At 40.0% G+C, this 13,755-nt stretch overlaps 1 protein-coding gene across 2 annotated transcripts in view; it reads right to left on the reverse strand.

Moving 5' to 3' along the window:
* The window catches only part of wdpcp (WD repeat containing planar cell polarity effector), a 59,864-nt gene extending 47,167 nt beyond the window's left edge, over window positions 1–12,697 (reverse strand). The window contains exons 1-7 of one of the 2 annotated variants that reach the window (XM_085369046.1): window positions 9,982–10,071; window positions 9,493–9,537; window positions 7,909–7,969; window positions 5,904–5,954; window positions 2,948–3,018; window positions 1,929–1,988; window positions 684–798 (exon numbers count right to left, since the gene is read on the reverse strand). In XM_085369046.1, coding sequence (XP_085225172.1) covers window positions 684–798; window positions 1,929–1,988; window positions 2,948–3,018; window positions 5,904–5,954; window positions 7,909–7,969; window positions 9,493–9,537; window positions 9,982–10,071 — 493 coding nt within the window. Of the gene's footprint in view, window positions 1–683; window positions 799–1,928; window positions 1,989–2,947; window positions 3,019–5,903; window positions 5,955–7,908; window positions 7,970–9,492; window positions 9,538–9,981; window positions 10,072–12,636 lie in introns of those variants that run through there. The other variant, XM_085369047.1, reaches the window with a different exon arrangement.
* Window positions 12,698–13,755: the final 1,058 nt, after the last annotated feature.

Genomic DNA, 13,755 nt, shown 5'->3' on the forward strand with positions numbered 1-13,755 from the left:
TTTAATTTAGTGTAATTTAATGTTCAATATACCATCCATTTATAATACTAATGAGCCTGAGAGTCTTAAGAAAATGAAGTGTAATTTCAGCAATACACCAGTAAGTCTGGGGCTTACACTTCAAGAAAAAAATGTGTTACAGATTACTCTATTTTAAGTCATCCTAGTTTTACAACGGTGCCATCGTACAAAAAACACAAACAAAAGGAAACATTAAGCTACTTAACTCATTTTCTACGGTGAAAAAAAAGAACTTTCAGTTATTTAATGGAATATTAGATGTAAAAAGATACCCTGTCATGTGACAGTTTATTTATTACTTACTTTCTTTAGTGCAGTATGGCAGACGATGGATGATGTTTTTAAAACGGACAACTTCTGACTAAATAAAAAGTTCAGGCTCTCTTGATGTGGCCCATTTGACAGGAAAAATACAGTGAAAAGTCCAAATGTTTGCAATTTTCACATTTTAAAAATGCAGTCCTAAAGTCTGTCTATTAAAGTAGCCTGATTTTATAGGGGGGCTTAAGTATATGAGTATGTCTGCTTATAAAGCTAAAAGTCAATAAGTAAGGGCCAGGATCACTTTCTTCAAAGTGTAGGGTTTTTTTTTAAGTTAGGGTCCTGTGATGATGTGCTAGGGGGTAAAGAATTCATTATGTCAGTGTGCCTCTACAACTAACCATGCGTCACCGTGCTGGCTGGTAGTCGGCCCACTAATGTACGGTCTATACACACTTGTTCGAGCTGAGGTCCTTGTACAGTCAGGGTCACCAGCACTCCACTGCTGAGCATGACCTGCAGGACAGCACACACAAAAACAGAAACCTCAGAATGACTACAGCTAAAAGAGATTTAGTCTAGTCTCTCTATTACACCATTCAACAATGAGCAGCTCCTTTGTTGAGTTTAAAGCCCATTTAATGTCACAGATAATGTACAAGGTGTGCACCTATGAGGAGGAAGTGTAACATCACAATTAAAATCCAACAGGTAACTTTGGGAAGAACTTTAATGTGGAAACGTGAAGCATGCATTGCATAAAACAGCGAAAATTGACTTCTAGTGATGTAGAAGACATCACATATGAAGTTTATCATCTGAAATTAAACCAGGTAATTTTCTTAAATGTTGAGACTATGTACCAGATTTTGACTTAGCAATAATCAAGACATAAAGAAGACAAGAAATGCGTGGCTCCAAAGGAGATGTGCAGCTCTACGTGCTCCTACTACAACCCAAGGATGATGTTACTAATTCAAACAGCAGCTTCTGGCTTCCATTCATGCTCATAAGAAGCTGGGAAAAATGAACTTGAATTAAATACAGTTTATTTATCCTTGTTATGATTGGTGGCATAGTTTGAATTTGTTTACTCTTTAGATTATCTTTAATATTAGAAATATGTCTAGAGTGAGTCTTTCTAGCTCATTTCAAGAAAGAAAGAAAATAGTGAAGGAAATCATTTTTCTTTTATAAACCGAGAGTCCTAAAGAGGGACTAGTAGGTTAGATGCTAAAGAAATTTGGGGATTTTTCTGTGTTAATCTTAGCAAAATAAAACTGATATTTTAATACAAGTTTAATTTCTAAAGAAATTAGCTTAACTCTCAGATTCACTACTCTGTTATCACTTGGGGTTAAAGAAATGATCGTGCTCGGGGATGACACAATAAACAAATTCACATATTACTAACATTTAAAAAAACTAGAAACTTGCTTTTACCAGGATTAGCAACATGCAAATCAGCCTTAGGGATTTTTAAAAATGCCATGTTGTAATTATACTGATATTGTTTGAGATGAACTAGTAAGCGGTAGTATAATAAAGAGAAACTCTTGAAACTTCACCCACAAAGACATATCTGAGTGTATGTGTGTGTGTCTCTACTTCCACACAGTAGGTCTTGGGCTTAGGAGGGTGTATACCTGGCAGCAGTGCTTGTTTCTCCATCTGGTGTGAATGCAGGTGTTGGTCTGCAACAGTTCCTGAATGAGCACGATGGACAAACGGAGAGAAAGACAAAGAGACAGAGTTGAACCAAGTAACACAACAAAAGTGAGCTGAGACCAGACAGGTGCTTTAGACAGAGTGGGAAATTAAACAGTAAAAAATATGTCTGTGTAAGTTTCTGGAGTCACAATTCGCTAACTTTCTAATGCATAAATTGTCTTGGTAGCACACAGTACCAGGCAACTGCCACCACAGGAGGTCACTGCAGCAGTTCCTGCTCATGAAGAGGTGGAAGAGGGTTGAGAAAGGGGTGCAGGTAACAACTCTGTGTGTGTGTGTGTGTGTGTGTGTGTGTGTGTGTGTGTGTGTGTGTGTGTGTGTGTGTGTGTGTGTGTGTGTAAGGTCAGTCATTCCTGCCACATTCCAAACCCAGCTGGGGTGATTGGATGGGAGGAGAGAGGGATGGAAAAGGAGGCGGAGGGTGGGGTGTGGAGGTGAGCTGGGGTGTTTCTAGTTTCAGACAATGGTTACGGGTGAGAGGAGGGAGGTGGATGGGTGGGGAAAGTGTGTGTGTGTGCATCTGTGTGTGTGACAGCCACAGACAGGTTCCAAACAAAGCTAGGTCTGTACTGCTACAAGTACAGAGGGGAAGAAGGGAGGGGGGTAGGAGAGCGAGGGGAAGAAGGAGGAAGAGGAGGGATGAGGGGGCTGCAGGCAGGCCCCTGATCCCCTCAAATATCCCCCTCGATGACAGAGCTCGGCCGAAAGAGAGGTGATGAGAGAGAAGAGGGAGAGAGGAGAACAAACGGGAACGACAGGGAGAGTGAAGGGAGAGGGAGAAAAGAGAGAATGCCCCTATTTGTTAATCAATCGGCCGTTTCGGAAAGGGAAAACTCCAAAAATCCCCAGAGGGAGGAAGAAGATGGGGGGCATCCAGGAGGGATGGTGGTGGTGAAGTTGGTGGTGGGGGCTACTGAAAAGAGGAGGCGGGTACCTCCAACTCCTTCAGCGAATCGCGTAGCTTTTCTGGTCGGCGGTTCCTGGGAGTCCACGAATAGCCTCGAGCTACAGAGGAAAAACACAAGAAAAGCCGGGAGATCATGTGACTTAACTTTTTAACACAGACACGGACATTTTTTAAAAAGCCACTCATGGGAATTGAGAAGAATGTGGCGCCCAAAACCCGGAAATGATAAAAGTTAATAGAGATCTGAGTGTGAGAAGAGACGATATGAGGAATGAAGGCCAGGTGGAATGAGGAGATGTAGGTAGATGAGGCAGGCGGTCCACATGCCAGTGATTGTGTTTGTGAATGCATGCAGAGAGAGTTGCTGCACTGCTCCAAGACAAACAATTAATGTCTGAGTTCAAAAACAGAAAGAAAAATCCAATAACTATTAAGATTTTTTTTAAACACGTGTATTAATGTTTGCACATTACAGATGTACAAAAAAGAGAAGTTTTTAAAAAACACCAAACACATACATGGGAACACGGGGAATGATCACATAGCCAGTCGTTTAATCAGTAATGACTTATTAGTTTATCTGTTGCACCAATAACCAATCATTTGAACAGTCAGTTTAGTCTATTTCCTTCTAATTGGTCCCTTTTTTGTTTGTATACAATTTTCTCTAGGTGTGATCCATTTTCTAATTCCTTTACCACTTTTCAAACATCAGATTTCCAGGATTGTAGCATAATTGTCTTTGCTAAGAGTGCAGACAGCGAAATGAACCTCCACGTGATTCAACCACAAATATGGTTTGAGGAGGCAATGGGGAACTCCTTACTGAAAGCTTTGGCAATAAAGCTGACCTTACCTCAGGAAGTTTGTAATCTACTGCACTGAAAGAACTAAAGACAGAGTTATTTGCTCTGCTAAGTAATCTAGTGGGAGAAAAGTACAACATGTGGACACATTTGAGTAGTTCTACAGCATTTACCGTGGTGCAGATGTTTGATGGTTAGCACTCAGCCAGAAGGGTCCTGGTCTGAGTCAGTTGAGGCCTTTCTATGTGGAGATTTACATGTTATTATTGCCTGCAGCGTCATTGTACAGGCCAAAAAAAATGTAGCCTTACGCTTACGCTTACTTCTATTCTAAATATATTCTAAACACTAATTGAAAGAGTTTCTCTTTTTGAGTTGATCCATTCTCTTCCAGTAAACTTAAGAAATTGGAGCAGAAGAGGAAGTAGCCAATAGTGCATAGGTGGAAATGACAGTACTGAAAAGAACAGTCAGAGGTTTTAAAGAGCCTCTGAAAAAGATTGGCTTGATAGCCAATGATAAAACTGGTTAATTAGGCGTTTTTGGATTTACTTTGCATATTTTATACAAATAGGGCACTAATGACATCTTATCTTAAATGTAACACTGTATAATACCTAAAATACATTAAAGAATGTAAATTGATAATAAACTTTGGTAATTTCTTCATTGTACTTTTAACAGTGATATAATTGATTAGGTTATAATATATGTTTATTGTGATATATAAAGAAATTAGCTTTTAGTAGAACTACATTATGCATTTTTTTAATGATTGCAAATAAAAAGTTTCTTAAATGATTAGTAACTTCCAGAGTGTCAAAGCATGTACTAGAAGCAGAAGTATTTCAACTTTTCCCTAAACCTAAACAAGTAAATGGAAAAAGGACTGTTCAGTGTTTTTAATCTATACCTTTAATTAAGGCTTTCTAACCATTACTCACACACACTCACACTCTGACGGATGCACTGGGGTCAATTTGTGATTCGCTTCCAACATATGGAGTCTGCGATGAAACCACCAACCTAGTAGATGAGCAGTTCTATCTCATGAGTCATATGTGCCCCCAACACTAAAACTGCTACTACTGAATTGGATAAGTGGAAGAAAATGAATGAATAGATGTATCTTGTGATTTGCGCCACTGCCTTCACCTCACCTGCATATTTTCCAATTTTTTAAGCATTATATACATCATTTTCATCTTTATCATATTATCGAAATAACACTAACACATGCACCACACAGTACTTAATAAAGTTCAAGTTTAATTGACTGTTATTGACAGGCACCCTGATTGGAGCTATTAACAAAAATGTGAGACATTTAAAAGACATATCTCCTTATCTATGAATTAATGGTACAACCAACGGAGTACCAGCAGGTATGTGAGTTGTTTACACTTTACTTTATAAAGCAAAAATATTCTACTGAAAGCAAAATGTCTCTTTAAAGCACACAAACCGATACTTGAGGAGAATCAAGGACTTCTGGTGCTCTTATACAAGTTATCTCCTAAATGCAAGCTCACATTTAGCAGAACATATCTCAACCAGTACCACACCAAGGCCCCCCTTATTTTAATTTTCCAGCCCTCCATTTCTCCCCCCTCCATCTCTAGTGGTTAAACAGAGGGAAAGAAGCATATAGAATGAAAAAAAAAAAACAGTTAATTGAATTTGTGCTTCTGCCCACACATATACATGAAGTTCAGTGGGGGGAAAAAAAGGAAATGAAGGAGTGGTGTTTCCAATGTGGTGCAATCACTTGCCTATCTGTGTATTTTACAGCCTCTCTTTTCATCTTTATAGAAACGAACCATTAAGGAGTGGGGTTTCTCTATTAAGAATAAGTGGGAAGAAGAGGTAAACAGATACATGCAAATGAGAATGTGGAGGGTGAGTGCAGGAGGGGGCAGGAGAGCGAGGGGAGGGAGAAGAGGGCAGGGGGATGAGTGTTCGTCTCCTGATAAGGGTGTTTGTATTCCACCACTGGGTGAAAAGCAGCGCGAGTGTGAGGGAAGAGAGGGTGGGAGAGAGCGAAAAGAGGAAAACAGGACAGCTGACTGAGTATTGCAGTGATTTCTGAAGGATGGTCATCCAATGGCGAGATGACCAGAGCTCAAAGAAAGACACAATTGTGACAATCACTCTTTGGAAACTGCTGGAAAACTTACCTTCACAGAACTGGAGTTTGTCATTGTAGTAGTGATGATCCAGGGAAATGGCTGGGAACAATAAAGAAGCCATATTAAGGGATTTATTAGAATTATTGGAATATATAGAAAATACAAAAAAGGACAATATTTGGGATTATTTAAATATGCTATCTAGTTTTATTATATGATGTAGACAGAAAAAGAAAACTAAGCTGGAGCTCAAACATCCCCTTAGCTCCAAGGGGTCATGTTGGCAAAGTACAACCCACAACCATGCCTTACGGCCTGGCTGCCCTGAGCAAGACAGTGGCCAGTCTGGTGGCCCGCCTCTCTGGCAGGCAGGAACACCTCCAGGATTAGTAGTATTAATCAGATAAGGGGGTGAAGGGCCAGACAGGCCCAGACATGGGCACCTGCTCTGGGGCTGTGGAGCGTGGAGAGGGGGGGCTGGCTGCTGGGGACCCCCAGAGCTGCTCCAGTGAGCTTGGGTCTCCCTCTAGTGGGGACAGGTGGAAGCAACAAAGGTAAACACAAACAACTAGACACAAAATCTGATTTTAATGATGCTCGTGGCTAGAGTGACCAACCAATCATTGAAGTCTTACCGATATACAAAGATTAATTTTTTTACAATGTGTTTAAAAAAAAAAAACCCAAAACAAAACATGTGAATTTTGCTTAAATGACCAAAAAACTAAAAAAACTTAAAAAAAACCCCAAAAAACTTTACACACATGCAAAGTAGAAAATGTTGCTTTTCTCAGCTTTGTACCTATAAGTGACGAGGTCCTGCATAAACACATGGTACAAAAGGTGATATTGCATACTGTTACTGAAAATCTGAGGACTTTTTTGGTCACCACCAATCAAAATTAATCTAACCATACCCACATAATTCTAATAAAGCAATTTCTGCATACCAAAAAATGCTTTAAGTTGTTTTCAACTTGAACGTTGCTTATTTGGTCTAATATGAACATTCAGTGTTGAAGAGAAACATCAAAAATCAAAACCCATTTTTATAGAGGCTTTGTAATACTACAGGCCTGTAGGGATCTTTACATTTCAAAACATGCCACCTCATTATGGAGATCATTGTTATGCAGTTTTTTAAAGTTTTGCATACAAAGTTTCTCTTATTTATATAAGCTGAATGCCACAGAGAAAAGAAAACATTCAAATTCTATTGTAATCCAATGTAATCTATTGTATATGAAATCGAATCATGACCCAAGCTATCGTTACACCGCTGTGTGAAAATGTTGTGATACTTTTGGATTGTGATTCTCCCCTCCCTCCTCCTCCCACGGCTTCCCCACTCCTCCCTCCACTCTGATATCAAGCCACACTTTAGTAATCCTCCAAATGAAAGGATTTGGAGCAAGAGCATCGTCTCTCCACTGAAGATTGGAATGAAAGAGAAGGCAGCTTCTCAGATGAGAGAGAAGGGAGAAAACCTCCTGATGAGAGCGAAAGGAAGACGGAGAGGAGAGACGAGACAGGGAGACTTACTGTACACAAAATAAGAACAAAACAGAAAACTATGACAAAGCAAAGGAAATCCATGACAAAGGCGCTGAAACATATAGTGTGAGACTGCGACAGATTACAGGAATGTTACAGAACTGATGAAACAAAGATATTTAGGTCTATATCTACACTACACCGGAAGATACGATTAGTTAAACCCGTTCCATTTAAAATATGTACCAAACCAAACCACTGTGTGTAAGGTGAAAGAGGATGGTCCCAGATTTTAGATTTTGGTTCACCCAAACAAATCAAACTTAAAACTTAAAAAGCCACATGAATGCTAAGGCTAATATCAATTAACCTTTGTTAGATGCATAAAAACCCAAGTGTCTAAATTATTGTGGTTATAAAGTAATATTCATTATATAATTAGTAATATTAATTTCAAGTTCGATCAGATCTTTGCATTACTTCCAAGCAGTCAAACATAAAAATGTGAGCAGTCGTTTTAAAAAAAAAAAGTACAGTAGTTTTGCCAAAAACATCTCACCAATTGCAGCAGATGAAAATATTGAAATGTCTTCAGATAAGACAAGTCCTGATATTTTCCACTGAAAATGAAGCAAAACCTACAGAATTAAAAACATGTCAATTCTTTTATATAAGCTGACAAATCTCAGGGTAAGATAGACTCTTGGGCTAAAACAACAAAACAAAAAAGAAAAAAACTTATCAGCTAAAACATTAAAATAATCTACGTAGTATCGTGTGAGTCCTCCTCGTGGCACCAAAACAGCTTTGACTTGTTAAGGGATGGACCAGGATCTGTGGGGGTGTCTTGTGGTGTCTGGCACTGGGACACTGGCAGCGGATCTGTTGGGTCTTGTGGGTTACAGCGTGGAGCTTCTATAGATCAGGGTTGTTCTGGCATATCTTGTAGATGCCCAACTGGATAGAAATCTGGGGAGTTTGGAAGGCAAGTCTACCTGTCTGTCAGATTGCTCCTGATCATTTTCTTTTATAATAAACGGGGGCACAGGGACCAGCTGGGAATGCTTCATGTCCCATGACGAGGTGCTAAAAAACCCTAGGATTTCCCAGCAGCATAGTGAATTTTCACTTTGATAGTGGTTTTATTGTTGTGCCTGAGTGATGTTAAAAGTTCAGCCATATAAGTGTGTCACTGTACTTTACATATTGAAACATGTGTAACTGCAGTACTTTATAGTGCTACGTGGGCAGCTCATTTATCACAAATTGTAGCTTCACATGTTTGATGTGGCAGAGGTTTACACCGCATGCCCCTCCTGACACAACCCCTAAAGGGATTTAGGTCTCTGACTGGAATTGAACCAGCAATCTTTTGTTGGCTTCACTTGGACGTGGAACAGTGTCAGTGGTGCCTTTTGAAATAACAGCATTTGTTGTTTGGTTAAATGTTTTAAAAGACTCTCCAAGAAGATTCAGTATAATTCTAGTGTTTTATTTGTATTAAATGTATTTTACTTGGCACTATTCAGCTATCTATTAACTGTTCCCCAGTAGTTTATGGATGCAGTTTGCTAAACAAGCTTGTTAGTGATAATATAGTAGCCCATCCTCTCAAAAGAGAGTTTCCACTCATGTGGGAAAAAAGGGGGAGAAACCTGAAGGATAAGGGAGAACGTCCCCAGGCAGCAAAGACGGTGGGAGAGCGATTTGAGCACTTCCTGATGGTAAGGGAAGCCTCCTGGCCTGAGGCAATATGAAGCTGGACTGCATGGGGCCTCTTGCTATGTGATCCAGGAGAAAGTCAACAGCTTAGTTTTCCTATCGCTATGTGGCAGGACCCCGGGTCAACAGGAACACAGGCAGTGTAAGAGATAGAACCAAGGAGGCCTAATATAATTTTCGTGTGTGAGCAGTATGTGCATGTGTATATAAGGTTTTAGGGTGTAAATCCTACATACTAATAGCCTCTATGTGGACAAGTCAATGTGTGTAGGACACCAAAATACGCAGAGCCAATAATCTGTGTGTCAGGAGGCAGCAAAAAGCCCTTCTTTATATATAAGGAAATCGCATACGTCCCAAAAACAAGGCAAATGCAACTTATCTTAAACACAAACAGACATCCAATATAAACACTATTTACCTGGCTCTCCTTTATCGTAGTACTGATAGGTGCCAATATCTGTATCTGTGGGGCAAGAGAGGGAGAAAGAGAGAGAGAGAGATGAACATCTAGCTGTCAGGGAAAAGCAGAAGACAGATCAGCAATTTCGCACCGTGGGATAAACAATCGCTATCAGCCAGTGGCCTGTCCCGTCTGCCAGCACCACAGTTTAGATAAGACCCTGTGAGGGAGAAGGAGGAGGTGGTAGGGTGGGCTGGGGGGGGTCCGAGCCAATATAGAAGGGGGGCTGAGGGGTATTAGTAAAGACAGGAGTGTGCCTTCACCCATCCCACCTAAGGGACAAACACTGATTTACACACATGCAACATATACATTTTAAAAAAGCAGATAAAGAGTCTGTGGACAGCTACAGAAACGTATGACCGACATACACAGGGCATGCAACAAGCACAAAAACACACACACACCCACATATATGCGCACAGATAAATATACACACATACGCACACAAATTGCTGAGCTGAGACTTTTTCTGTGAGAGTTATTCCTGCAGGCCCCAAAACCATAAGCAGCCAGCTTCAGATTCGCACAACACATCGTTTCTTTATCGCTCCACTACTCTTGCTGCCTCTGCTGCTGCTCCTGAGGCCAGGTCACACTAATACAACAGGAGGGCTGATGGCAGACACACAAACACATACAGACAGACAAACAAACACATATACCACACATACCGTATGGGAAACATATGCAAAAATTGCTTGGTTTTAAAAATTAGGACAGATTCAGTCTTGCAAATGCATCTCACTGAAAACCCACAGCCTTAAGTAACAGTTTAGGGTTGCTTTCTGACAGACATAATATGATCTAGATTAAACAATGACTAAGATGTCCTCAAATCACGTGGATCTGTGTTTTGAAAGAAAAACCTTTCGTGATCCATTTGTGTCACGGGAAATTCATGATTTATACTTTTGCATTTTATCCAAGTACAGCAAAAAATGTAGTCGCTATAAATGCACAGGAGAAAATCTTACTAAATACACCAATCACAGTCATTGCAGACGCATTTATGCAATGTGCACAGTGGCACAAGTTACAGCGTAGGGTTTCGGAAGACATTATTGCACACCTACAGCACATATTTAACACAGATGATGCAAGGAAAGATTTGTTTACCAAGAGACACCTGAAGTCCTGTCGCATATCCAGACGAACACATTATTAAAGTTCGAGTTGTTCAAAGTCGATCACCACATTTTACCTTACTTTTAATTATATCCTGTAATCGTATAATTTAATAGTATCCTGCTTAAGTGGGCAAAATGTCAAATAATGGTTAGCGTACAAAATCAGAGAAAAGTAACTACATGTCGGGTCTATGCAGGCTGCAACTGTTATGGTTTGCCTGTTCAGCACTTTTTTGCCACAGCTGTTTAATTTATCAGTGACAGAACAACAATCATTGCCTCAGTATAAAGGATAATAATCATAGCATCAGTATAAGGACTTACAAAAGTCAGCAAATTCCTGGAGGGAGACTGCTAAAACTATTGGAATTGATGTGAGGGAAAGAAAGAAGTGAAAAAACTACAGAGACAAATATTTCTGCCCCTAAAAAAACAAAACTGACCACAACAAAGACCGGGGACACAGGAGGGTAAAAAAAAGTCCTATCTTCTATTTCATTCTATTTCTTTCAACCCGAGGTGTCAACCCGCTGACACCTCGTAAAAAAACATCAGGACATGACGACTTTGTGATTAGCACCACTTGATGCACCAACACAAGAAATAATTACGGACACACGGAAATCAAAATCAGGCCTTTTGGTTCCCAAGCAGCAATGAAGCACAAGTAACAGAAAGATTGTAAGCTTGCTTCCTTTTTTGTCTACAATTAAGGAATTAAAAGGCTTCATACGGGAATTTTTTGTTATGCAAAATTCTCGGTTTTTCCACATAAGGACACAAACCCCAATTAATTCTGTGTTGATGTCCTCATGTGGCAGTCTCTAGATCAAATCAGCATCCTTATTTAAAATCTGTTGACTTCTGTTGAGGTCCCCCTGTGCAAAAGTAGTCGAGCTGTGCAATGCTGTCAGCGGTTATTAAAAATGTGATTAGCACATGCAGAACACATACACACACACAGCATTTCACAGCACTGTACTGCTTTTCTAAGTTCTATACTTTTGTTTCTGAGGTAGGCGTATATGATGTAAGAAAGGTGGTGATAGGGAGCGTCACACCTCAGCGACCAGGTCTCTACCCTCAGATGGATCTATCCACGTTTTCTCAGATAGCAGAAAACACACACAGCGGGGAGAAAAAAATAACAAACAAATAAGGATATGTCACTGTCACCTATGATAAACACCCTCCCGTACCTCTGTGTGTACACATAGGCTGATACACACACACACACACACACACACACACACACACACACACACACACACACAGCCTCAGAGAGACACTATCTTCGCCTGAAGCTCAGCAGACTGTGAAAGACAAGACAGAAAGGAAGGGAAGAGAAAACAAGAAAATGGAGAAACGAGATGGACTGATAGGTGAAGAGTAGGGTACCTCACAAAAACTACCAGAAAAGTAAAACTTAGACCACACTTGGCCCAACAAGGCAGTTTCTCAATGTCAATAGTTTTCAGGTCTTGTACAGCACTGTTTGGAAAAAGCTTCTCAAAGCCAGATGACTCTTTTTAGTTAGCTTTTGTTTCATTTATTTGTATTTTTAAACTAGCGACCTTGTAGTGGGAAAGGCATTTTAGCAAAATAGGAAGAAGGGAGGCTAGAAAGTGGATAAGATATTAAATCTTTCCTTGTCAACAAATCTGGAATCCTTGGCCAACACATGGATGTCTTCCTGGTTTCTGTAACTGCTTGTGTTCAAAAAAGGTAAAAACAATATAAAGAATTTAAGGTATGATGCAATAAACACTGAAATCAGGAGAAAGTGCAAACAGATTCGTTGAAAAATGATGTGAAGTGAAAGTCAGATTGCAAAAGTAGATCTAAGTACTTAGAAAGTGCATCAACAAAGTGAGTGATGACAGAAAGAGCCAGAACAAGGCAGAGGGAGAAAGAGGAAAGGAGGGAATCCAGGAGAGAGGGGAGGGAGATTGAACATGTTGATAAGTTGTACCTTTAACTTGAAGTGAGCCCTTAGTGGACCACAAGTGCAGCTCAGCCAGGCAGAACGCCATCTGATGGAGGTGCGTAACCCAAGTCTGAGGAGAGGGACAAGTGAGAGAAAGAACAAATGAAGACGAAGAAGGGGCAGACCAAACACGACCACAGATAAATATCTTAATGAGGAGACATAATAGACAGGGCCATTTATGTCAAAGGGTCAAGCGAAGCATTGCATGTAGGGACACGGGCCTACAAATACAAATGCATACACTTTAATGACAACCAGAGATGAGGTGGTGTCCTTTTCCTTTTCAAAGTTTTTATTACTGATAGTGAAAAATAAAAGAGGGAAGGACATGAAGCAGTGGGTGGAGTGGGTGGTAGAATATGCATACAGGAGAAAAGAGATACAGGAGTTTTTGGGTTTGTTTGTTTTTTTTTCTCAATTCAAGCGCACCATTATACCAGCAATCTAGCACTGCATTTAGATGAAGCAATGAATGATTTAGCCCATATTAATTAGTAGAACAGCGAATAAGATGCATTAACAAATACCTGCACTGACTAACCAGAACATGAGTGATGCAGTACCTTACCCTGCTCACGATCACTCACAAACCCCAGGTTATTGCTCAGAAAAAACAAATGTAATCTTGACCTTAAACTCAGTGTAAGTGAAAACTAATTACATGATCAATGTGGCCAAATTCCACTAAAATCTGTACAATACTCTAGGAGGTGGTGCAATTCTTGTGAAAGTAGAAAAGTGCCTGTAAGCTTGACCTTGAACACACGTGAAGACTCGTTAGGTGATCAATGTGCACTTGTCTGATTAAATTCTGAAAATGTTGTAGGAGGAGAAGTGATTCTTTTTAATTGTGGACAGATGGACGAATGGCTGTGGCATAAGTGCATCCTGGCACACAGGCCCAGTGGGGCCCTGGTAGGCTTGCAATGTGCTTGTGAAGTTTAATTCAGATAATACAGTATGCCAAGACAAAAGTAGAGAGAAAAAAAACTTTCAGTGGTGTCACACAAAAATATTATCAAGATCAACATATAATCAGAGTATGGCACAGCACTGCAGCCAGATTAACATTTAAAAATAGGAAATGTAACAGTGTAATCA

This window comes from Diplotaxodon limnothrissa, linkage group LG13, assembly GCF_057381915.1.
Source record: "Diplotaxodon limnothrissa isolate DT_005_m linkage group LG13, D_limnothrissa_male_GT1.1, whole genome shotgun sequence".
Lineage (NCBI taxonomy): Eukaryota > Metazoa > Chordata > Actinopteri > Cichliformes > Cichlidae > Diplotaxodon > Diplotaxodon limnothrissa.